The sequence below is a fragment of the Artibeus jamaicensis genome, unplaced genomic scaffold (assembly GCF_021234435.1).
Source record: "Artibeus jamaicensis isolate MK-2021 breed Jamaican fruit bat unplaced genomic scaffold, CSHL_Jam_final contig_452, whole genome shotgun sequence".
In the NCBI taxonomy this organism is placed as follows: domain Eukaryota; kingdom Metazoa; phylum Chordata; class Mammalia; order Chiroptera; family Phyllostomidae; genus Artibeus; species Artibeus jamaicensis.
In genome coordinates this window covers 17884853-17910395 of record NW_026521837.1, presented here as the reverse complement: position 1 = coordinate 17910395, position 25543 = coordinate 17884853, and the positions used below count along the sequence as shown (strand labels likewise).

Below are 25543 nucleotides of genomic sequence, written 5' to 3'. Positions count from 1 at the left end.
CCAGTGCTTGGTGAAGACAGGTTGGTCTGAGAGAGGGGCTGTGAAGAGGAAGACCCACTCTTCATTCTGTGAATTGGCAGGTAGGCCAGAATGTGCCTTTACACCACCATCACCCTTTACTCTGTGCCTTGAATTATCTTTATTCTCCTTCCAACTGGAAGGACTAGTGTGTGTATCCTCATAGGGCTTCAAGGCCCTGTAAGTACGGATAACATCAACTGGTGCCTGCAAACTGGAAAGAGCAAGGAAGAAAAGTGTCACGAGCCCCCAACCAGTGGCTCTGTGTTCGAAGGGAAAAGGCGACCTTCTCCGGTGTTTCCCCGCCCCCTCACTTCTCCCTGGAGATCCACAGGGTCTCAGAGTGCCCTGGTGACTCAGAGTTGTCCGGGATCCTTTGGACTTGCGTCCCCAAACCTCCTTGGATAGTCCGATCCGGTGCCTGGTAGCGCTGAGCGCATTCCACCGCGTTCCTGGCCCGCGACTCTCTGGAGCAGACCCTTCCTCGGAAGGTATGGAGACAAGGGTAGGAAACAGTAAGCACCACATCGCCCGCAAAAAAGTCCCAATAGCTAAAACAACTCTACACCCATCACAGGCAGAGCCCGGCTCCCCAAGGTAAGTTGTTTATTCGTCGACATTTTGGCGATCCTCCCCAGGCAGCTGCGGCAGCGACAGCAACTGCGGCTCGGGCCTCGGAACTCCCCACACTCTTCCTTCCTCCGCCCTTTCTAGGTCTCCTCTCACCACACCCTTTCCCTCCTTTCCTTGCCTTCACCCTTCTTGCCCTCGTGCCGGCCACGCCACACTCGGAGACTCCCTCTGCACTTGGCTACTCACACTGAGGGTAACCCAGCCAACAAGGTACGGATACAGAGCGGCGCAGGGGTTTGTGCGGGGTTTAGAGGCGGAAGCCAAATGGGGCCATGGTGGCCTGGTAGAGGCCCTCTCCTCCCAGCTGCGACCCCTGCCCACTGTCCTTCCGTAATCCAGGTCTGCCAGCAACCAGGACACCTGAGCAGAGACTGGGCGGTGAAGGCGCCTAGACCGCCGGACTAGCTGCTGCGTGAAAACAGAAAGGGGGGCGGGTCCGCGAGGTGGAGCAGGCGGCGGGCGGAACCCGGGGGCCGCCACCTGACAACTGACACGTATGCCAGCCAATAGGCGCCCGAAACGGCGACGTCGGCGGGGAGCCGGAGGCGGGCTCCGCGGGGAGGAGGAGACTGACCTGGCGCTGGAGGCGGGGACCGGGAGGAGGAAGGGGAGGAGGGGGAGGCGGGCGCGGTGGCGGCGACTGTGGCAGCGGCGGAGGAGGAGGAGGGTAGCTTACGCCTGGGACTGTGTCTGCCGAGCTCCGTAGCTCTGCCTGTGTGAGTGAAGGAGCGGTGCGGAGAGGCAGAGGCGAACGGCGGCGGGACATCTCCGGCGACCGCGGACCTGCGGCGGCGCTTCGTGTAGGGAAGCAGCGTCAGCGGTAGGGGCAGCGGCAGCGGCAAAAGCAACGGCGGGCGCCTCTCCGCCGCCGGGGACGCCGAGGCGCGGTTGGTGGCACTGACATCGGCGGCCCTGCCTCTCCTCCCTCGCCCCCGGCCCTCCCCATGTGATCGGTCTTAATCCCGGCAGTGTGCGCGCGTGGGGCTCCATTCCGCGGTGCCTGGTCTCTCTGCCAGGGTGGGTACTCGTGTGTGCGCTTCTCCTCCCCATCCCCCTTCCCCAAGAATAAAAGAAGAACCTAGAGGCGTGCTTGGAAAATAAATAAATAACAATCACACACGCGTGCCCGGAGCAGAGTCGGCGGGGCTGGCGGCGGCGGCGGAGGAGGAGTGAAGGCGGCGGAGGAGGAGGAGGAAGAGGGACACGCGGAGAAGGCAGTAACTTTAAAGCCAGCTCAGAAACCAGACCTCCAACTGAGCGGTTTGCAGCGCGGCGGCGGCGGCGCTGAGTGTCTGGCCCGCCGGTCCGGTCGGGGTGTGCAGTAGGACGGACGAACAGCGCGTCGCTGTCCCCCGGCGGCTGGAGATGTCCGAGCCCAAGGCAATAGATCCCAAGTTGTCGACGACCGACAGGGTGGTAAAAGGTAAGCGGCTAGTCGCTGTCGCCCGGGTTCATCGTGTGCCGCAAGCACCCGGGCGGCTGGCCTCCCCTCCCCCGCCCCGGGTTCTCTCCCCGCTCCTGTCACAGACCTTCGAGGATATTGTGCAACCCTCGCCCCCCTCTCTCGGGTGCCCTTCCCCCACGCCTCCCACCCAAGCCCACTTGGGGATTTTTTATTTACAGGGGCGTCAGTTGGCAAATGGCTGAGCCTTGGGGAGGCGGCTGCGGGGGTGGCGGTGGCGGGAGGGGGCGCCCGGTGGGGGTGGTTGCTGGCAGGGTGTAGCTGCTGTGACAGAAATAGGAAGTGGGTGGCTGTTCACTGGCTTGCATGGGATCGGGTTTATGGTTTTCTTTTGCACAGGAAGGGGTGATTTATGGCTTCTAAAAAATTAATATGGCATTTTTATGTGGCCGTGGCTTTCCACCGACTGCTCCTCCGCGCTGTATTGCAGCAATTCCCTCCGTGCTCCCCCTCCCCCTGGAAGGGCCTGCACAGGACTCGCGAGAGAGCGGGAGAGCGTGGTGGGAGCCCGGCGCTGCCTTCAGCTTGGGGCGGGGGCTGCCTCAGGCTGTGGGGGTGGCGGAGGGGACGCGTGGGGGCGCAGGAGGCTGGGAACGACCTTAGAGCCCTGTCGCCGCTGCCGCCGCCCCGGGATTCCCCTGCAGGCCCTAGAGAAAGGAGGACTCGAAAAGCAGTTCTCCAACCTCCCTTGCCTCCTCCAGCCTTCCCCCACGGACCTGTCATTGCTCTTGATCCATTCCTCCTCTGGAGCACACCTCCCCCGGGGTGAACTCGCCTCGCTCTTTTCCTCCGTGCCTCTGTCACCCCCTGTCACCCCCTGTCAAATGGGCTATTTGATTATTCCACAGCCCTACATTTTATACTCGTGGTGGGGATGGCTTTGGGTTTTTTGGCAAAGAGCAGCTGGGATGCTTGGGGTGAGGAAGGGGAGAGGCAGTGGTCTCCTGTATCGCACAGGGGAATCCGCTGTCCTTGTATTCCGTGGTGGAGTGGGGGGAAGAACTATCCTAGGAATCCTGGAAGGATGAGGTAACAGAGCAGATCCGCCAGGATTAAGTAGTATCCATAATTCCTGGGGTCAGAATGTAGAGCAAAGCAGGGTTGGGCGTGGGCTAAGCGCAGAGCAGGCCTCTGAAATTGAAAACAACGCTGGCTGGTGGAGAGGGGGGGGGCGGTGTAAAACAGAGATAGGATCTTATGTGGCCAGAGCTTGCAAGTAGAGTGCAAGGCAGTAAAGTCATTTGCATCATGAGCCCTTAGGTGAAGTAACCCAGCAGCCTAAGGGCCGTGATAACAGAAGTCAGTGGGGCTTCAGAACTGTTCATTGCTTCAGTTCTTAAAGTTTTGTCTGTGTATTCTCTTGATGATGGGGGAAATCGTGGTCTTCTTTAATAAGAAAAATAGAATAAAATACCTCTTGTTTTGGTTTTATCGAATCATTCCTACTTCAGAGCAGTATTCATAGACCCATCAAAATGAGAAAATATCTGCAAAAATGACTGGAAGTGGGACTACAGATGCACAGCTATTTCTGCAGGCGTGGGTCCTACTGTACACAGTCAACTCAACTTCATTCAAAAGAACTGTTAGTATTAAAGCTTTTTGTTGACAGTTAAAGATAATTAAGACCTTTGGCTAAAATATCAGAGTAACAGATATCTATCTCCTCAATATGTGAAGTTTAGTTATAACTCCAATCTGTATATTGATTATTTGTTTTCAAAACAATATAAAGGTTGCAATTCAGATGATAGCAGTGAATGGGCCAGCAATTAAAAAGAAACGCTTACATGCACATATGTAAGATTACATGCCCTGTTTTAAATTTCAAGGTATGGATTCTAAATGTACATGTAAAATTGTCATCAAGTAAAGAATGTAAAAGTAATTGTTCATACATTCAGGCTTGTTGTCTTCACCAGTTAATGTGAAAGAGTCCATTCAACCATTCCATGGCTGTTTTGTCTTACCTTTTTTTTCAATGCTATATAATGTATATTATTATAAATGGAGCTTTCCATAAGTACACACATCAACCCATAATTCTAAAAATTGTGTTTACGTATTATTGCATAACTGAAATGGAAATGTGGGTAACAGACTCAAAGTAGGAAATGTTAACTTTATATTTGTTTTGATAAGGTTCTCAATGTGAAATTTTGAGTGTGAAATGTATTTATAGAAAAAAGTTTTCTTGGCGAATCTTGATTTTTAAGATGGACACACCACCACAAATTTCTGTTATGCTTTCTTTCCATTGTTGGCTTAAAAGGCATTATCAAATGTTGGATTCAACATTTTGTCATACATATGGTTTTTATGAATGATTATTTGAGATAATCAATTTTGATGATCAGTATATTATGAAATAGCAGTTTCCCTTGAATATGTATATACATGCTTAGTGAGTACAAAGTACATGTAGAATGAATGGAAAACATTACCAGTTTTTCATATTAATAAAAATGAGATAAGAGTTTACAAAATCATGACTTCACTCTAAATTTTGCTAGAACTTCATCTCAGTGCTCTAAAATTGGCTTATTCTTTAATGCAGGGAACGGATTATTGTTGAGGAAATTTCTGTGCTCCCTAAGCTTTCTCTGCTTTTACCAAGTACAGTTAGAGGTATTTGCTTATAAACAGAAATAAGAGGTATTTGGATTATTATTACCATGGCATGCAGTGGCATTTGTTTACAGTTACCTTCAGGAGTGTGCTCTGTTTTTTGTTGTATAACAAATTGCTACTTACTTACAAATAAAGCTGTGCTTGTTTTATGGTTGTGTTTGTAGTAATATGACTTTCTTGACTTGTACTTCCAGAATGCAACTTTAGAACGGTAGGTTGAGTTTAAGTTTCAACTAGCTAATTTTTTCCAGTTTGCAGTACCTTCTGGAGTATGTTCAGAGACCCTGATCATTTTCTAAGTCTCAGAAATGAAAGGAAATGAATGGCAGCATTGGAGATGAAAAGCATTCATTTAGATTATCTCAGGAAAAGTTACTTCATTTAGCAAAACTAGCACTGTTTCATTTTGACTGTTCTTGGATAAAAACAATGGAAAGTGTAAAGATTCAGAGAAAACATTTTCATACTGCCATTTGTTGGAAATCAGAATAATTTCATCTCTTTACATTTTTTAAAAGAAACATTGCATAATATAAAGCAAAGATGGAGGGCAATACATAGAAGACTAACTACTCCCCTCTTCCTGCTCCCTGCCACATACCCAGTAGCTTGGTTTTTCTCTGCAGTGATGCTCCACAGGCCTTTTTCCAAACTTTGGTTTCTCTTCATTTCTCCCTGCCTGTTCCTGCCTTTAAATCCCTACTGGCTGTAGAACTTTGCTACATGACAGTTTAATACTTGGAGGGAATTAAACTCTATGTGATGAGTGAGTGCACTCCCTTATTCCATAATTGCCCTTCACTCTGTTCCCATCTTCAGGTATTCTGTAATGGTTCTTGTACCTTCACCTGAGCCGTTTTTAACGGTAGAAATTCCAGATATTGTGGCAGGTTGTTGAAGGGTGGATCCCTGGGAAGAGTTTAGGAAGTTTCTCAAAACTCTAGGTAGGGCACTTTTGTGCTTTGTGTCAGGTACCTTTTGCCTGTGGGGAATCCAAAAAAGGGAGCTTGTCTTTCTGTGTATCGTCAGCTGTATATTTTTAGTGTAGACAAAGTATATGTAGGGAAGTTCTAGAAAGATATCTAAGATCATATAAGCAAGAAAATGGTAGCTAGGTAAAATATTGAATAAGGATTCAAATCACCAGTTTTCTAGCTGAGTAAGACTGTTAACACTACTTAAAAAGAAACAGTAATATGCCAGTTCTTTGCAGTTGTCAAGAAGAGCCTGTTGTGAATTTATTTTACTGATTTGGTTACCATAGGCTGAGTTATCCTATGTATCTGGTTTTCCACTTGAATATAGTAAAACCTCATTAATTCAGGGTTATTAATTGAAAGTTACTGTGATTAAATGTCTGGTGGCTGAAGATTATATAAGCAGTTGATATGAAGAAAGGGGTCTCCTAATCTATTTACTATAAACAACTTGATTTGGACATGGTTAATATAGTTGATAACAAATTCTTTTCAGGACTTAGTGAATAGCATGCAAATCAATGCTGTTAATTACAAATCAGATGGATGCATTCATTACTATAAAGTAAATATAACACAAATGCATTGTTTTTAAACCATTCTGTAAACTTAAGGCTTAAGGCAACAGTTGAGACTGGGATTTTGGGAAATTCCAATGATTCTAAAAAGTCATCAGTTAAAATTAACATTTAAAAAATAATAGTTTTTGAAAATTGTGGGGAAGAAACATAGTTCTTTAAATGAGCAATCTATTTTAAGATAGCCAGTTAAAATATGAAAAAGAAACACCTTAGAAACCAGAGATTTAGTCTAACATTTGGTTATATTAGTTGAAAAACCTGCTTTTATACTTACCTGGCAGGGGAGACACCATGATCACCACGGTGGTTTTCCCAGCGCCAGGCCCACCCACTGCCGTGCGGGTGTGCAGGCCCCTGAGACTTCCCTCCGTGTGGGAGACTCCACTGCACAATCTGTGGTAGTGGGGGACTGCATGCACGCTCTCCCCTGGAAAAAATATGCTTTCAAAAATCTGTGTCTCTGTTTCTACTTGTAATTTTAGAGACGAAAAATGATATACATTTATAACTTTTAAAATGTCCTCATAATGCTTTTCCTTCTTTATTTTATTTTTGTGTTAGCCCTGTATAAAGTTGAAACTAATTATGAAGCCAAACACATAGAATCCAGTTAAAGTGACCTCATTGGAAAACAGCGTTTTTCTAGACATATTATTGTCTTTTTGGCAAACTGAGTTAAATTGCCATTTTGAAAGTTTTGTTAAGATACTGGACACTTCCAGGACATTAAAGAATGATACTGATTCATAATATGGAACTTTGATAAATACTAAAAAATCGTTTTGTCAGTTTTTTCAGCAATGTTTTGGGTAGCATTGTCTTGCTATTCAAAAGGGATATAGCGAGATTTTCAATGACAACTTTCTATAGTTCCATTGATATAATAATGTCACTGGCTACTTTCCTCATCTGTAAAAGGACAATAATTGTACTCACCATCACTTGTGAGGATCTTCAAGTGGGATTTGAGCACCTGAGTGGTGGTTACATTTGGGCCACTTGCCTGGGGATGGCCGTTCAGTCACTGCTGACACAGAGTTATAGATGACAATGTGCTAATGTATTTTCAGGGTCACTCACAAATAGACCATTAATGTGAAGGTCCATGAATAGCTTGGGTCTGTAACAGTATGTGGTGACACTGGTTTTATAGTTGAAATGGAGACAGAATAGCGAGAAGGGCTGGTCACAGGTGGCACTAGGTGGTAGGTAAGTGTAAGCAAATTCTTTAGCAGAGGTAGCTCTCCGGATTTGTAATTGTCACTCCTTTTGGTATATTTAAGATAACACTTTTTTGTGTGAATTTTGCTTTACTGAACTACTAGCTATTGTATATGTAAAATAAATTTATTAGGAGAAGAAACATATCTCTGTATTTAGCAGAAATACAGATTCTGAAGATAAATGTTACAACCTGGTTTGATCTTGGCATGAGGTTCGCTGAAGGAAAACTGTTAATCATTGTCTTCTACTCAGGTAAATATATACACAGAAGTAGAAATAGCATACTCTCCTTGTAAGGAGTTGTTATTTACTATAATTTTGAAGGGTGTTACTGTAAGCCTTTGTCATTATCTGTAGTGACCCACACTGCTACTCTGATTTGAGGATTTTGTTAACTTCTAGCAAAAGTTAAAGCAAAAATTTTAGCCAATGCTTCTTAAATTAATTAATTAATTAATTAATTTATCGGAAGGAGGCTGCAGAGAGAGAGAGAGAAAGAAAAAAAAAAACATTGGTTTGTGGTTCCACTTATTTAGCATTTATTGGTTGATTTCTTGTATGTGCCCTGAACAGGGATTGGACCTGCTACTTGGTGTATTGGAAGGATGCTGTAACCAACCCGGCTACCCTGTCAGGGTCCACTCCTTTTTAAAAATAGTCATGAGGTAGGAATGATGTAAGCTCTGAAACAATTTCAGTCTTTAAATTAAATCTTTAGTAGTCTTGATATTTTCAACCCATTTTATTCTGTAATTTTTTCATCTCCTGTATTCATACAGGCTGTATTATTGATAAGCCATCATTTATATTTCATAGAAGAAGTCAAATAAAACATTTCATATCTACATAGTCAGGTGTTCTGCGTAATGTCTTAAATAGATGAGCTATCAACCTGATATATAAGACCTGTTGCTAGAAGATCAAATTCATTTTATAAATGTACACTCAGGTAGCTGAAGTCTTAGATATTAAAAAAATAGAATCCCTGACTGCTTCAGTAATAAGTAGTAATCACTTATTAAAATGCTGCATTTTTGGAATTAGATGGATTCTTATTGAGACCATCAGAGAAGGAATAGAACTTTGTGGGGTTTTTCCTTTTATTCCCCTTAATCCATGCTCTTGCCTCACAGAAAACTATATTATAACTATTTTAAAACATGGTCTATCTGACTTTCTATGAACTTCTGTCTCTTGCAACTGGAAATTCTGAACATGCCTGCTAAGAGCAAAACATACAAGTAGATATCAGAGATTTATGTTAATAGCAGCCTTCAGATGATGACATACCACCTCAGGTGTGTATCAATTTCAGGTACTTTCTCCGATTACGAAACTAGAAGAATGGTGGTTGGTGTTCAAAGAGAAAGTTTTATTTGAGCTAAATTAAAAAAAATCATGTGTAAGATTCAAATATTTAGAGTCTCTTCACTGTACGGCCCCAGTTTTCATTTTTGAGGGGAGGGGCTACTGCTTCTGACACAAAATGTTCAGCTGTGTCTATGTAACATTAGAATGTTTTGGAAATTCTAGTATGTCAGTGTCCAATCTTTGTCTCCCAGGTTGCTGCATATACTCGGAAGTTACATAATAATTTTTGTTAATATGCATATTCAAAATTTTCATTTGGGAAATATGGTCATTGAACTGGTGGTGCCAGCTCAGTGCCTTATTATGCACTAAATACATTCTTACTGAGTGATCTGGGCATTGCAGAATTCTCACGTGCCCCCTGAAGCAGTAAGTGGAGAAGAATTATTTTGACTGTACTAAGTTCCGATTCTTTGTGAATGGTTCTATATGGCGACGGTCTAGTTAATTGCTTCCTTCTCCAGTCATCTTAGGGGATGGAGTATGAGAAGGAGACAGCAAAATGTGACACAGTTGGATTGAGAGCAGTTTTGTTATTTGGTCATCGAGACTGGCTTTGTGCCAGCTGAATTTAAAGGGCTTTTCAGCTTAGCATATTAGCTTGGACCTTAAAGCTTTCTTTCAATTTTGTTGTATTTTCCCTTAGGTTGATCAGTTTTCGACAAGTGGAAAAGATACCTTAATCACTCAGTGTTTGATTTATTGGGTGACTCATGTACTTTAATTATTGTCCATACTTGGACTTGAAGAGAAAATGACCTGGCAAATTTCATGAAAGAAACCAAACCAAAACAAATAAAATCCTCGTTTTTTGTTTACATCTCAGCTTACCATTTTCTGTAACGCTTTTGTAATCCAGAAATGCAGCCTCAACCAACATGACCTCCTGGCCCCCAAACATCATTAGATGCTATCCAGTGGGAAGATATATGGGCTGAGAGAAGTTAAAAAAAAGTGGCACCAACTTTGCTGACTCCTTACATCACCTAAGTGGACTTTAAGCCTTCCCTTGACATTTGTTTTTAAACATTTTGTAAGCTATTCCATTTTATCAACTTAAAAGCACAATATGTTTTCTTAAAATGACGGCGGAACCTGAGTGAGGACTTCAAGTTTGTGGTGGTGGTCTTATTGTTGTTATGACTGCTTTTCACAAAGGAATTACAAGTTTTTTTTATTATTAAACCTGACATTATTGCTCCATTATGCATATTTAATGCTAATAAATTAAAGTACATAAGTATGTTCTCTGTGTGAGTCTGATTATTTTCATGGTAACAGTTTTCATTATTTAGTTCTCATTATTCAAGCAGTTCAAATGTCACCTCCTCTGGGACTCATAGTTTGCTGTCTTCAATTGTAGTAAAGGGACTCGGTTTCTCATAGAAGATACCCTGGATAGAGCGTGTTGCTGTGACTGTTTACCTGTTTGCCTCTCCTTCCCAGTAAGGGGAGAGCCCAGGAGAGTGGTTCCATTTATCTTTTTATCTTTTGCCCTAGCAGAGTACCAACTAAGGAATAGGCATTTGATGCATGGTTGCTTAATAAAAAGAGGGACTTAAATTTCTCAATCACAGGGTTCTTTTCTAGTTTGAAATTTTGTGGAATTTAAATCATGGGCATATCACAAAAATCTGATGAGTTTTTTGATTTGTAAGTGCCAATTCTATAGATGGTTTTTTTCATGAGTTTTTTAAAAAGATTTTATTTATTTTTAGAGAGGGGAAGGGAGGGAGAAAGAGAGAGAAACATCAATATGTGGTTGCTTCTCATGTGGCCCCCACTGGGGACCTGGCTGGCAACCCAGGCATCTACCCTGACTGGGAATTGAACCGGTGACCCTGTGGTTTGCAGCCCGCACTCAGTCCACTGAGCTATGCCAGCCAGGCACATGAGTCTTGACATGCTTTGTTTCATCAGTTGAAATTGTTTTTTGCCTAATAGCCAGCCTGTAGAAGCATACCTGGCTCTAGTGGCTTACTCAGGGAGTGCTTGGTTTTCAGAAGGTCAGTGTCAGTCAAAGGGTGTATGGGTCAGTCTGCTCAAAGGTGAGCAATGGTTTCCTCAGAAAGACTTGTGATGATACCAGGTTGGGGTATAGCTATTGTAACAAGCATCTGAGAGGCCCAGACTGAATTTCACAGTTATATAGCTTACTTAGAAAAAATGGGCAACTGCAAAAGAATAAAAGTTAATACATCTGGGAATCAGAACAGAGATGTAAAGCACACTGCAGGCCCAGATATGAGGATGTCCATGTAATATGAATAAAAATATCTTGAGGCCCATGGCGTGAGTATAGACTGCTTGGGAGTTCGTTTCCTGGATGATGTGTCTACCTGGTGAATGAATGGTTTGAGAAAAGCTGTACCTGGGATGACAGCAACAGGGAGGCATTCGGTGAGGCGCACCTTCTGTCAGCCTTGTTCTCGCAGAGGACCCTTGGACCTGCACTGGCCCAGGCTTGGTCATATGGCCCCCATTAAAGCAGGCCATCCAGGGCTTTCCAGGCTCTGGTTTATGGGCCAGTATTTAATCTGTCACCATAGTGCAGAGATACTTTCAAGGAATTAAAGACCAGGGACATGAGTCTGGACATGCTTTGTTTCATTAATTTCCTACATAAAATCATCTTATTGTCAATTTCCGTTCATTTGCATTCAGCAGTCTGGAGGGAATCTCTGTGTACCCTTGATCGATGGTCACAGTTGTACTCCAGTACTCTTTTCTTCTTCCATGTGCCTTTCCAGAAATGGTTGTGAGAAGTTTGGCTTATGTCAAAAAAAAAAAAAAAAAGAAGAACCCCAACCAAAGTGATAAAAGGACTTCAGATTGCAACAATTGAGAGATTATTGTCTTAAAAAGAAAAAATTAAGTGGTGATTTAACTGGATTCAAATATTAAGTCTCTTTCACAGTGGATTACACTTAGATGTCTATCACCACTGTCAACTGAATAAGAAAAAACACTATTTGGATGCATCAAGGATTTAGGTTATTTTTTTTTAATCAGTCAAGGACATTTAACACTGGCATGAATTATGGGGATCTTCTGAATGGAGAGAATAAATGATCCTCATTTATTTGGGTAGTAAATGTGATCTTAATCTAAAATCACAAACTGTTGAAGCTGGAAGAAACCTTGGAAATTTGTCTCCCCATCTGGCCCGGAGTCAGTCGTTCAGTTATGTACTGGGGAGGGAGAGGAAGTAGGGATAGGAGGGAATGTTTTATTTCTTAACACTTGCTCATGTCTCAGCCTAAGCAAAACAAATTAAACTCTTAGAATTGGAAGGTGCACCAGAAGTCTAGCTCAGGCCATACGCAGTGTGGAATTTCTGTTCTCCTCCCTGATGGATGGTAATCCTATTGCTGTGTTAACACATTTAGTGGGAAGAAGCTCCCACTTCCTAAGACTTCCTGCTTTATCCTGGCCTTTCCTGTTTGCCAGAATGTTTCTTCATGATTTACCTCCATGTGATGCTCTGAAGTACACATTTATTGTCCTATTATTGCCCTATAGAATTCCATAAAATGAGCTTTGTGTCTTCCACAAGAAAGCTTTTTGGATAGTAACGACAGCTTTTATGTTTTCAAGTCTTCTAGCTATTCCCCACATGGGTCCTTTGTCATCCCAGCAGCCTTCCTTTAACGCCATGTCACATTGTTAGGGTGTCTTGAAAATGGAGAAGTGAGGGAGGGTTTATCTTGACTTGCTTTCTTCTGTGGAACCTTTAGCACCTTGGGCTTGGGTGCTTCAGTCCTCTTGCTTTGTGGTTCTGTGTCCTTGCGCTAACCTTTAAACTTCATGGAACTCAAGTCCTTGACTGGTGGGCCCAATCTAGAATTCTTCCCATGATGTCCTTTGGTTGAATGGGGACTGTCACTGTGTGATGCTTTTACTCTTCATACCCTTCCTATTGCAGTCCTTTTCAGTTATATTTTCTCCTTCCTCTACAGCTTTAAGGTGTCTGATACCTCATGTGCTTCATGTAGGAGCTTTACAGAAAACCTGGATAGCAGATGCATTTTAACAGTGATTTTCTAGAGGAGTTGCTTTAATTTTTTTGGCCTTTATTTATAATACAGGCAAATAATACAGACAGCATGATAGCCTGACACCATGGTGGTGGTAGCAGGGTAATTGAGGACAGGCGGATTCCTTTGTTTACTTTTCCGATCACACCGTGAAGGCAGCTCAGCATCCCTCTTGACCAGAGCTGAACCTGGTCTTCTGCCTGCTCTTACTTCTGGCACCCAGTCTTCGAAGGTTGTTGATAAACAGCTCCTAAGGCCATTGAATTTGGCTAACCCAGTGAGTTCGGCTGTAATTTGATAACAAGCTTAAGTTTCACTGAGGCCTAAAAGAGGTCAGTGGCTTCCAACTGTGGTGTCACAACACATTTCTGTGTTACGCTCAGCTGTGAGGCATTAACAGCTACTGATAACAATGTACAGAAGTTTGCAAATGACTTACTTTAAAATGTCTACGTGTAAACTGGGGTGGATTCAAGTTTACCCATAAAATGGTCCTTTCACTTGCATTCTCACGCAAGTTTCTCCTGCAGGGGAGAAAGAATGGAGCTGCAGCTGTCACCGTGGGCATTTTGCATGACTTGTGGTCTTCTTGATCTTACCCATATGCCCTTAATCATAGTGGAAATTAGGCATTCTTGTAATCTGTGACAGTGTTCGCCTTACTCCTGTGAGCATTTTGAGGATGGTTTATTAGAATCTGGATTCACTCATGTTAGTGTTTCGTGCAAGTGAATGTGATGTGCATCTTGATGGGAAATAAAAGGCTGAGACTTAGGACTAGAGAATACACTTATGCTAGTGAGATTTGTGGATTGAATAGGTCGTGCAACAGGTTAAGTGAGCACCTCTGGGAAATTTCAAAGTACCCCATGACACCTTCTGTTCTCAAAAAATTTCCAGGGGCCACACCTGAAATTCCATGGTTAGTTGTTTTTTTTTTTTATGGTAAGATTGGCCACCTTTGATAGAAGTTTCTAAATAAAGTAAATGACTTTCAAAAAAAGTAACTCAGTGTAAATTACCACAGCTTTTTTTATCCAGTCATGTACTTATGGGCACTTGGACTGCTTCCAAATCTTGGCTATTGTAAATAATGCTGCAGTGAACATAGGGGTGCATGTATTCTTTCTAATTAGTGTTTTGGGGTTCTTTGGATATAGTCCCAGAAGTGGATTCACTGGGTCATAAGGCAATTTTGTTTTTAATTTTTTCAGGTAACTCCATACTTCCTTCCTCGTGGCTGCACTAACCTGTGTTCCCACCAACAGTGCATGAGGGTTCCCTTCACATCCTTGCCAAAGCTTGTTTGTTGATTTATTGATGATGGCCATTCTGACAGGTGTGAGATGATATCTCACTGTGATTTTAATTTACATTTCTCTAGTGATTAGTGACATCGAGAACCTTTTCATATGTCTCTTGGTCATCTGTATGTCCTCTTTGGAGAAGTGACTATCCAGGACCTTTGCCCATTTTTAATTGGATTGTTTGCTTTTTTGGTGTGGAGTTTTGTGTTTCTTATAAAATTTGGGTATTAAACCCTTATCAGATATATTGGCTAATATGTTCTGCCATTCAGTAGGTTGTCTTTTCATTTTGTTGATTGGTTTCCTTTGCTGTGCAAAAACTTTTAAATTTGATATAGTTCCATTTCTTTATTTTTATTTCTTTTTGTTTCCCTTGCCTGAGGAGATGTCAGAAAAAAAATATTGACAAGAGAAAATGTCCCAAGATTTTATTGCCTGTGGGTTTTTTTTCTTTTTTGGAGTTTTGTGGTTTTAGGTCTTAAATTCAAGTCTGTAACCCATTTCAAGTTTATTCTTGTGTATGACATAAGAAAGTGGTCTAGTTTCATTTTTCTGCAGGTATCTGTCCAATTTTCCCTATCTGAAGAAAACCAAAACACTTACTGGAAAGAATATATTTACCCCTATGTTCATTGTAGCACTGTTTACAGTAGCCAAGATCTAGAGAGAGCCCGAGTGCCCGTCAGTAGGTGAGTGGATAAAAAAGCCGTGGTACATTTATACTATGGACTACTACTTAGCCATAAAAAAAAGAAGGAAATCTTACCTTTTGTGACAGCATGGATGGACCTGGAGATTATTATGTTAAGTGAAATAAGTCAGAGAAAGACAAGAACCATATGATTTCACTCAGATGTGGAATCTAATGAACAAAATAAACAAACAGAATAGAAACAGACTCATACAGAAAACAGACTGACAGCTGTCAGAGAGGAAGGGGGTTGGAGGCTGGGTGAAAAAGGGAAAGGATTCAGCAAAGGAAAAAAACAATCTCATAGACACGGACAACAGTATGCTGATTACCAGAGGGACAGGGGATGGAGGAAGTATGAGAGATCATAGCAGGGATAAATAGTGATACAAGGAGACTTTGGGTGGTGAACACAATTCAATATACAGATGATGTTTTATAAAATCATATACCCAAAACCTATAAAATTGAATATCACCCTAATAAATTTAATAAAAAATAATTTAGTGAATTGGCTAAATGTTAAACAATTACACTCACTTGAGGACATTTTTTAAAAATTTAAAAAAATTTTTTTAAATTTAGAGAGAGGAAGGGAGGGAGAAAAAATTTAGAGAGAGGAAGGGATGTGAGAGAGACACACACACACACACACACACACACACACACACACACACACACACACGTTGATTTGTTTCCTTCTGTAAGCTCCCTAACTGGAGATTGAACCTGCAGCCCAGGTAGGTGCCCTAACTGGGAATCGAAACTGCAATCTTTTGGTTACCCTATGACCCACCAACCAAATGAGTCACACTGACCAGGGCTAACTGAATTATTCATTTTTCCTTTAGATGGAAATGGATCCAGGAAAATAATCTATTTCAGGAGCATTTTTGAGATTGAATGTTTGTGTCACTTTTAAAATCCATGCTTCTTACAAGTGTTACTCAATTTTCTGTACTTCTCCCCACAAGTATGAAATAATTGTAATATTTCAGTTGGTAAGTGGATTAAATAATCTATCATTTAGAAAATAGTTGTTGAAAAATATTTTTTCCTTTATTTATCTGCCATGTATCCCTTTGTTCTCTTCATGAATGCTTCAGAGTTTTACTGCCAGCTACTTGCCTGGCTCTGTGCTATGTTTTGGGGGCTTCAAATGAAAAAGGCACTCTCTAAAGATTATTGTCCAGCATGGGGGGGTGGTGAAAGACAATCACAATATAGGTTATAATTATTTTAATAGCACAAGTGGTAACATGCTGGGGAGTACAGAAAAGGGGATAATTAACTGTCTCCATAGACTTAACTTTCATTATTTTTTTCAAAAGTAGTAGAACCAATATTTTTCTGTGTGAGATATAAATTATATATATATATACACACACACACATGTACATGTGTATATATGTGCTTATACAAACACATGTACACAAGATCTGTCTGGAAAAAGTCCAGCCATTGCTAATATAATGAGAATGGTTTGCGTGACATCAATGTAACCTGGCAGCCAAGGACAGTGGACTGGAATGCACATTTGTGAACAGTGGTGACTTCACTGTGCTAGTCAGTGGGGGCGGTAGACACTCTTGAGTGAACATGTGTACTATGTGGCCCTCGATTCAAAATTTGTGAGCTAATAGAGCACAAATCTAGACCAAATTTTGCGTTAAGCTTGAACATTCCTCTGTGTGGCAACTATTTGAATGATTCAGAAAGCCAAAGCCATGGGCAACTGGTGAATGGCAGCTTCATCACCACAATGCATCTGCTCATGCATCATGTCTTCTGCAGAGTTTTTGGTGACACATCAAATCGCTCAGGTGACTCAGCGCAACTACAGCTCATATTTGGTGCTTGTGACTTTTGGCTTTTCCCAGAACTAAAATCGCCTTTGAAAGGAAAGAAATTGCAGATCATTGATGAGATTTAGGAGAATACAGAGGGGCAGGTGATTGTGATTGGGAGAACTGTGTGAGGCGTCAAGGTTCCTTCTTTGAAGGGAACTGAAGCATCATTGTCCTTTGTACAGTATTTCTTATATCTTCTTCAATAAATGTCTCTATTTTACATACTGCATGGCTGGATACCTTCTGGACTCTGTGTGTGTGTTTGTGTGTATTTAGGATGTGGGCTTATTTTTAAATGAAGGTGGAATAAAAAGTGCTGCAAAAGGAGAGATGGACATTTTTATCTGGAATTCTGTGGTTATAATTCATCTGTGAGCCAGGTATATAGAATCAATCGTGTACTCTTGAAGGTGGAAGTGACTTTGAAAGTCAGGCAGTTGAACTAGCTTCCAGAAGTGTTACATGGGTAAACGGCTTTCCTCTGCCCCTGCCCGCTGGTATTTGTAGGAATTCAGAGGCAGCATGATCTTAGAGGGAAAGAACATTGGTTTACAGTTGGACAAAACTTGCATTTAAATCTTGCTCTCTCTGTGTGCCAGCTGAGTGTTCATAGGAAGTCATGTAGCCACCCTGAACCCACTTTTCTTACCAAAAAGTGGAAATGGTCATTAGTGGTATCATTGCAAGGTTCTTATAACCATGAGAGGGATTGTTAGCCATGACAGGGCTTAAAAAGAGCCTTCTATCACGTTGGGTATTATTATTTTATTGTTGAACATCTCTTTTGAAAGTGCAGCTTTCTGCTTCTACAAGTAACCTGCGTTAAAGTATAATACTCCCTCGTCCTACACAGTCAGATTCCATTATAGTTTGGGGACCTCTGTCATTCTTCTCAGACAGCGACACCTTGGTGAAAGTCACCAGTGACTGTCTACTTGCTGGTTTCTATGATATTTGACATGAAGGGCTACCTCTTTGTTCTGGAAACATTGTCCTCATCGGCTTTCTTGGATTTCCTCTTTCTCTGATGTTTTTTTTGACAGCCCCTCTTGACTGAGTCCTACATGTTGGTGTTCATTTATCCCTCTACAAGTTTGTCCAGACCATTTTATCTCCTTATATTTAGAGGATTGACTATTGCTTATAGGCTGATGATAAACACATCTGTATTTGCAACCTAGTCTTTTTTCCTAGAGCTTTCCCTCAAACCTTGTATACGACAGTTGCTGTGGGTAGGTGCAGAAGGGCTAAAGTGGGGTCTTTGTTCTCCCATATGTCCTGTCGTCATGGGTGGTGTTGCCGCCATTCATGAAGTTGATTAGACCAGTTCAGTTCAGGTCTTTTAAATATTTGGCCTAGTACTGCCGTGGCCTGCCAACAGCAGTCTCTCTGCTTTCAAACTTGTTCCCTCTCCTACTGCAATTTTCCTATATCGTCACTAAACTGGTCATTTAAAAAGGAATATCTGATTTATGCTAATCCCATATTTGGTAGTTGATCTTTTTTGTCCAACTTATTTGTGGGAACTCTATATATTGTTGAACTCAACCCTTATTGAATGACTTTTGAAAATATTTATAGTACAGCATGCTTCACATTATACTGAATTAAGTCTCTAACTTATTACAGTGTAAGTTCTTAAGGGCACAGAGAACACTTTTTTATTCATATGTGTATTCTGAATGCTTATCTGCGTTTGCTGTATATAAAGTTGGTTGAATCAGTGATACCTTCCATGGCTTTGTAGTGGCTTTACTATTGCTACGTGGAACACTCTTGCTTATTATTACAAAAAATTGTCCTCTTTTGTGTAACACTTATCTGATCCTTTCAGGCACAGCTGTCTGCAAGTACTCCACATACTTGGTACACACAGTGTATCACAAACATTTGCAGCAAAATGTTCACTTTAACTGTGAAGTCAAGGGCTCATCTGCTTCATCTCCCCAGTACTTAGCATGATGCCTGACACATAATTAATCATGTTACCCCCACTCCCCAACCCCTGCCCGGCATTAAACAAATTGACTGTAAAATATGTAGCTGTTCATCACAAAAGTATAATGATATTAATACTTGCTTCCCCCCCTGGCATATACTTTTTATCAAAATTGAATTTTTTTCTAGTACCCTTGACGTATGGAATACCTAATCTCAGCCCTCTCACCGGGACTTTTCATGGAAACCTATAAGCCAGGTCTCCTTCACTCTGTGTTTTGCAATTATTTTATATAATTTTAAGCTAAAAACTTTAACACATTTTGATTTAATCATGTTTACCCAGTTCTCTGGGTCTAGGCTTATTAGCTCTTTTGTTTAAACATCTGGATTTTTTCTCTCTTCTTTTTAATTATTTGCTCCAATTTATTTCCTTACTAGATCTGCATAGGCCTTCACCTAAGCCTAGCAACCAAATGAATTTTTGGAGCCAGTCAATCTGGATGAGGGAGTTCATAAGGATTTAGTTTAGGTTCTGTGTATGTAACATGGGAAATGATCCTACTTGTGTTAGTAAGAAGCTAATGGCTTCTATAGAAAGAAGGAGAGGTGCTTCAGTAATTGTCCTTAATCTTTTCCTTACATAATTAATGTATTTTTCTATAGCTGGACTTTGGAATTCTTATGGTTTTGCATATTCTGAGATTATTTTAAAGTTTGTCATTTCAGGGACCGGAAAAATAGGTTTTTTTTTTAGGAATAATGATTAGAGAGTTAGTGTGTTTATTACTGGCAAATGTTTGGGACTATGTCATCTCACGCAATTATATTTGAAGGGAATACTCTTAATTTGTTGGCTACTTTGCTTCTCTGTCGGATCTTGCTCAAAGTAAATAAGTAATAAAGTGCCTTTATATGTTTTTTGAGCTTTCTTTTCTAAAAATTTTAATGACATTAATATGTATGCCCTGCACATACACTAGCTAATTTTATCCTTCCAGTCACTCTGTGGCTAGGGGAGATTCAGCACCTCCTCAAGGTCACACAACAAGCGAGTGGTGGAGCAGGTATTTGGACTTCAATCTTGACTCCAGATCCCAGACTTTTACCACCATAATGTTAAGCTGAAGTGCATAGAGGACCAAATTCATTAGGGAGTATGTATTAACTGATAGAAAATAGACTTTATTAGAGATTTTTTAAATGTAAAATATTGGTGGTGCTGGAAGTTATTTTAGTGAGAACATAATTGGCCTTTTCTGTGGGAGGAAAAGCTAGCACTTCTGTGGAGCAGATATTTCTGCTTCCTTTTTAGAAATATGTAGCTGAGGCTTACAGAAAACTGGACTAGACTCTAAACCAGGCTTGGCTTGGCCATTACTGACCTTATCATGGTGTTAGAAGACAGACTAATTTAAAACATAAAGAGTGCTTTATGAGTTACATAAAAAAGGTATTTTTATTGGACCTCGAGTTTTTCCTCTAGGTTAAAACTGAAAAAAAAAAAAAAACAACCCCCCAAACTAGTGCTAGCTGTTGTATATACTGTTGGCCTTTGTTGTAGAGATTTTGCTTTTTTATGTGCATTTTTATATTTTTTTGTCACTAAAGCGAATAAAGGAAGCCACACATAGCTAAAGTGAAAGCCACTTCAAGGGGACGTCACATGAAACATTTTGAGGAGGGAGTTATGTGGTTTTATTGTAACATGCAAATGTGAATTGTTTTAAGATCAGAATTTTTCATTTAGAGTGGTAAGTGAAAAATTCATAACTATTCTGTACTATGATGATAGTTGAGGACCAGCCTAGCTGTACTTTCAAATAAATGTCGTAATGATTTAAAGGAAAGGAGTAATGATTCTGAATCAGAATTATAATGCTGTCTGAGGCAGGTGTTTAGAGAAACGTCTTTCTTTTATTTATTTATTTAAATATATTTTACTGATTATGCTATTACAGTTGTCCCATTCCTCCCCCCTTTGTTCCCCTCCACCCTGCACACCCCCTCCCACCCGCATTCATGTCTGTGGGTTGCACATGTAAGTTCTTTGGCTTCTCTATTTCTTAAAACTATTCTTAACCTCCCCCTGTCTATTTTGTACCTACCATTTATGCTCCTTATTCCCTGTACCTTCTCCCCCTTTCTCCCCTCCTCTTCCCCGCTAATAACCTTTCATGTGATCTCCATTTCTGTGATTCCGGTACTGTTCTAGTTGTTTGCTTAGTTCATTTCTGGTTTTTTTTTTAGGTTCTTTTTTTATAGTTTTGAGTTTGTTGTCATTTTTACTGTTCATATTTTTGCTTTTCTTTTTCTTAGATAAGTCCCTTTTTCTTTATTCACACAATTGCTAAACACATTTCTGATCCAAATGATTCTGGGTTGACTGACTGAGGAGACTGTGCTTGTGAAGTGGTTGCAGGTCAGGCTCAGGTGCAGTGGAAGATTAGCACCTCGCCTTGACTCCCTGAGTCTGTAAATTCAGAGAGCTCCAGTTTCATCCTGGCGCCTGTGACTTTCCCTTCCTTCATGGCCAGTACTCTGTATGTGGGGAAATTTGTTCCCTGCTGGAATCAACTTGGGTTCAGATTTTCCTTTCCTTTTTTTTCCTGTGACATTTTCGTAAACCTTGGACTTAAAATATGCTCTTTTTGTGTGTGTGTGTGTGGAATGGTTGTTTAAAGGTGTTCTTTAACACTTAGAAGAAAAAAAATGAATAACTTTAATTCTTAAGTAGGTGTACAACTAGGGTGTTTTATTGACAGTTCTTATTTTGTTAACTTATGTATATTGAAATGTATGTTATTTCATGGCCTGAAAAAACAAAATATACATTACAACTTTCCTGCTGTGTGTGTTTATTTTAATCCTTGAGTCAGACCTTGTGTGAAATAAGCTTTACCTTTTAAGGAAATTGATACTGAGATAGAATTATGCCCAGTGTTTATTATTGTACACACAGATAATTTGAATGTTATAGTGCAGGAAAAAATGTCAGGTAAGTTTGTATTAAAGGAGGAATATCTAAGTAAAATAGACAGTGATGAATCATTTCATTCATTCCATATATGAACAATGTGAGAAATACATAAAAAACATGCTTGGATACAGCTGTTTAAAACATGGCTTTAATTTGTCCTAAGAGTGAAATTATAAAATAGAATATTAGTGTAAAGAGTACTTCTTTTTGAGAATTCCTCTAGCAAGTGCAACTTCTGAACTCACTTCACTGTTTTTGCTTTTCCTTGAACTAATGAGGGAGGCGTGCCTATTTGTAGTTCATCTGGGGCTTTAGAATTTTTTCTTGTGGAAGAGAAGAATGCCCCTGGAGTTCCATTCGGTCACAACATTTGATTAAAATTCAGTTGGAATGGACGTAAGTGAGATCCAGTATGCCATTGCTTCTGCAGATTCTTTAAAACGAAAAAGGAAATGTGCATTAAGTTGTTTTTTGTACATCCGCCATGTTTAATATTTTCCCCTTCATATGCTAAACTGTGTATTATGGAATCATGCACTTCTGTGCAAGGTTTACAGCTGTGAGGTTTTGTGAATGATTTGATTTATTTCCAGAAGGATGAAATTGCCTCCAATAATGTATACATTTGAATGATATTGCAGTTATATCATAATTACGTTATAGGTAATAAAGGTACCATCTGGTCTTGAACTTGTGTCCTTTAAAGAGATAGCACCAGAAATGCTATTTTGCTTTTGGTTATTTGGCATGTATTCAAACCATTATTTTTTTCCTGAACTGCTACCTCAGCTACTTTTTAGAGGTTTTCATTAATGAAGGGGATGAGTAGGAGGAAAGCCATTCCTTGTATAGTCAGGGTGAGATGGTAGTGCAGGAGCTAGAAGTGGCGTTGTCTGCAGGCCACCCTTAGTTCATGTGTGTTGTCATGCAAGGAACTTTTTTTAATGCATTTAGCCCAGAACATGGCATTCTGGAAAATTCATCACGTGCTACTTGTTCTTATTTCTGATGGAATCTCGTCTAGAATATTAAGGAAGAGGTAAGAGGAAGGACTGAAATAGTGGGATGATGGCACACCATCCTCATTCTTCACAGACCCGCCTGTGTCTGTTTTAGAAACACGCTGCCGTTCTTTTTGCTCTCTTTCAATTGGATCCATTTGGATTAAAATTAAACTTATCTTTATGATGTGACTGCTTGTTTTCAGTTATTTTTTAAAATGCTGTTTTTTAAAAAATCTCTATGGTAATCCATCTGAGATGGTTAATATGGAAACCTGGTTTACTGCAGAGTATTTTGTGGATCAGAGAAGGTAAATAATTGATTTATGATCAGAGGGCTAATCAACAGTAAAGCCGATATTCCTAAACAGAACATTTAAAAATTATTTTGAAAAATTATAAACACACGTAGAAGTTGAGAGAACAATTAATCCCATGTACCTGTCTCACGGATTAATGATTGAGATATCCAGATTTCCCTGTTCCCTTTATTCCTTCTTTTTTCTCTTTATTTTGGACTTTGGGACAAACGTTTTATCTCTATATCAGATTCTCTTAGAAGAGTATGACATAATAGAAAGACTATGAACAAATAGAAACCATACCTTTTTAAGAGAACAAGTTTATGTGTCCATTCAGTTTGCCCTTCATTTATTAATAAACTAGCCGTGAAATAGCTAATACTTTTCGAGTGCTGATTCTAAGCTAGAACAGCCACGCCTGCTTCCTGCCTCTTGGTTCATGCAGTCCTTAATAACCCTTTGCTGAATAATCTTTTCTTATGGGTTCAAGTTGCTTTTTAAACATAGGTATCTCTTCATGTAAAAGTGAAATATTTTGTATTGTACATTACCTTAAATAGTAATAACTTTTCCACCTCACATTTAATACTAATTATAATAGTGCATTGAGGAAGGTGTGTTGATGGCTGCCACCCAGAAATGTGGTCCCCAGCCCAACAGCATTGGCCTTGCCTCGGGGCGTAGGGGGAAGGCAGACTCTCAGGCCGTTCTCCAGACCCTTCCAGTCAGTCTGCACTTTGAATAAGGTCCTCAGGGGATCTCTGTGCATATTGAAGTTTGAGAAGCTCTCCATAGCACTTACACAGTGCCTCTCAAGCATGGCTACCAGTTCCAGTCACCTGGAAAACTTTTAAAGCTACCAATGCTCAGACCAATTAAATTAGACTCTCTAATAGGCCCTAGGACCTTTATTTATTTATTTTCTTAAGTCTCCAGGGTGATTTTTAAAAGTTTGGCCAGGCTTTAAAGGGCACTGGTTTAATAGGACTGGAATATCTTTCCATTCTGTTTCAGCTGCTTAACTCTGACCAGAACATTTTATCTTATAAATTGTATATTGAAAATGATGAATTGCATAAATTATATACTGAAACATATAAATCAGAATTGAAGATGAAAAAAATTCTGGACTTAGTCTTTTTGGTGATGGTAATTCATTCACAACTGTATAGGAAATAATTTCCTTTCATGCAGGACTGAATTTCTTCACTGTTCTCTTTCTTTGGCACTAGAGAAGAAAATGCTGCTCATATTTATTGCCTATTCTTTGTCCCATTTTTTCCTTCAGGTGAGTTACACAGAGGGAGACAGGGAGATACAGAATACCAAATGGATAGAAAGTGGACCATGAGTCATTAAATTTATGAGATCGTACTAGATAGGATTCTAAGTATTTTAATTTTGTTCTTAATTTTTTTCCTCTGTGTACATGGATATTTGCTTTTCTTTGAGTCTGTGACTACAATTCCAGGCCTATATTTTGTTCATTCAGCTGCACTCACTGAGTGCTTAATAAATGCAGCCACAAGAACAAAGTGATGTTTTTGTGTTCCTCACGTAGTTGCCTGTAGTGGAGTGGTTTAGAGCCTGGACTCTCGAGTCAGACTACCTGCCTGACACCCTGGCTGCGCTGCTGCTTATTTGCTGTGTGACCAGGGGCAAGGTAATTACGTGCCTCAGGTGTCTACTTTTTTGTTTTCTATACAGCAGAGTAGCCTCACAGCACCTACCTGTAGAATTGCTGCAGTGATGAAATGAATTACTATATGTATAAAGCACTAAGAAGAATGCCTGGCACAAAATAAGTGCTATATAAATTTTTGCTGATAGAATTGTTACTATTAATTATTCCATATCTCAAAGGGATATGTGGCTTGTATAGGAAAGCATAGATTCTTAACCTAATCTTGGAGAGATTCTTTAGGTTAAAATAGCACTTTTGTGCAGGGGAAATTGGCTCCCTGATGAGAGGCAGGACTCCAGAGGTTCAGACATGTATTCCAACTCCACGTACTTCTTATTTTATTGGGTAATTGGGTTCATCAGTCCACCCCTAACTGGAGGCGAGTAGGGAGGGTGTGCAAGTTAACACTTATCTCATGGACACAATTAACCTTAGTTTGTTGAAGTATTTTATATCCCTTGAATAAGAGCCACTGAAAAAGTTCAACTTTTAGTTTTTAAAATAATTGCTTTCCCCAAAGCTGTGTATAGCACATTTGAGTATTTTTAAAGCCATTAATTAGATTAGTAGCATTTTATAGTTGGGCTTTATGTGAGGAATGGCTGTAGACATGGAGGAAGTGTGGCAGACAGATTGGAAGGCCAGCCTGGGAGCCTGGAGTCATCGGAATGTTAGACCCATCCAGTGTGACTACCTCAGTGGACTGAAAGATTAACGTCTGAGTCCATTTCCTTTACTTCACAGATCGCAGAAGTTGTGGCTGACGTGAAGATTTTGATGCTCTTTATGAGAACTGCACATTCTAGTTTTACTTATTTTTGACACTTATTAATTAAATGCATTCTATGCATATATG

At 40.5% G+C, this 25543-nt stretch overlaps 1 protein-coding gene and 1 non-coding gene across 3 annotated transcripts in view; both read left to right on the top strand.

Moving 5' to 3' along the window:
• The first annotated feature begins 1308 nt into the window (after positions 1–1308).
• Positions 1309–25543, top strand: part of PPP3CA (protein phosphatase 3 catalytic subunit alpha) — a 309226-nt gene continuing 284991 nt past the window's right edge. Inside the window, exon 1 of one of the 2 annotated variants that reach the window (XM_037151912.2) lies at positions 1309–2074. In XM_037151912.2, the coding sequence (XP_037007807.1) occupies positions 2017–2074 (58 nt within the window). In that variant the 5' untranslated portion in view covers positions 1309–2016. The remainder of the gene's footprint in view (positions 2075–25543) is intronic. The other variant, XM_037151913.2, reaches the window with a different exon arrangement.
• On the top strand, positions 6569–6732 carry LOC119054096 (U1 spliceosomal RNA). Its single transcript, XR_005083445.2, has one exon. It is a non-coding gene; the product is annotated as a U1 spliceosomal RNA (small nuclear RNA).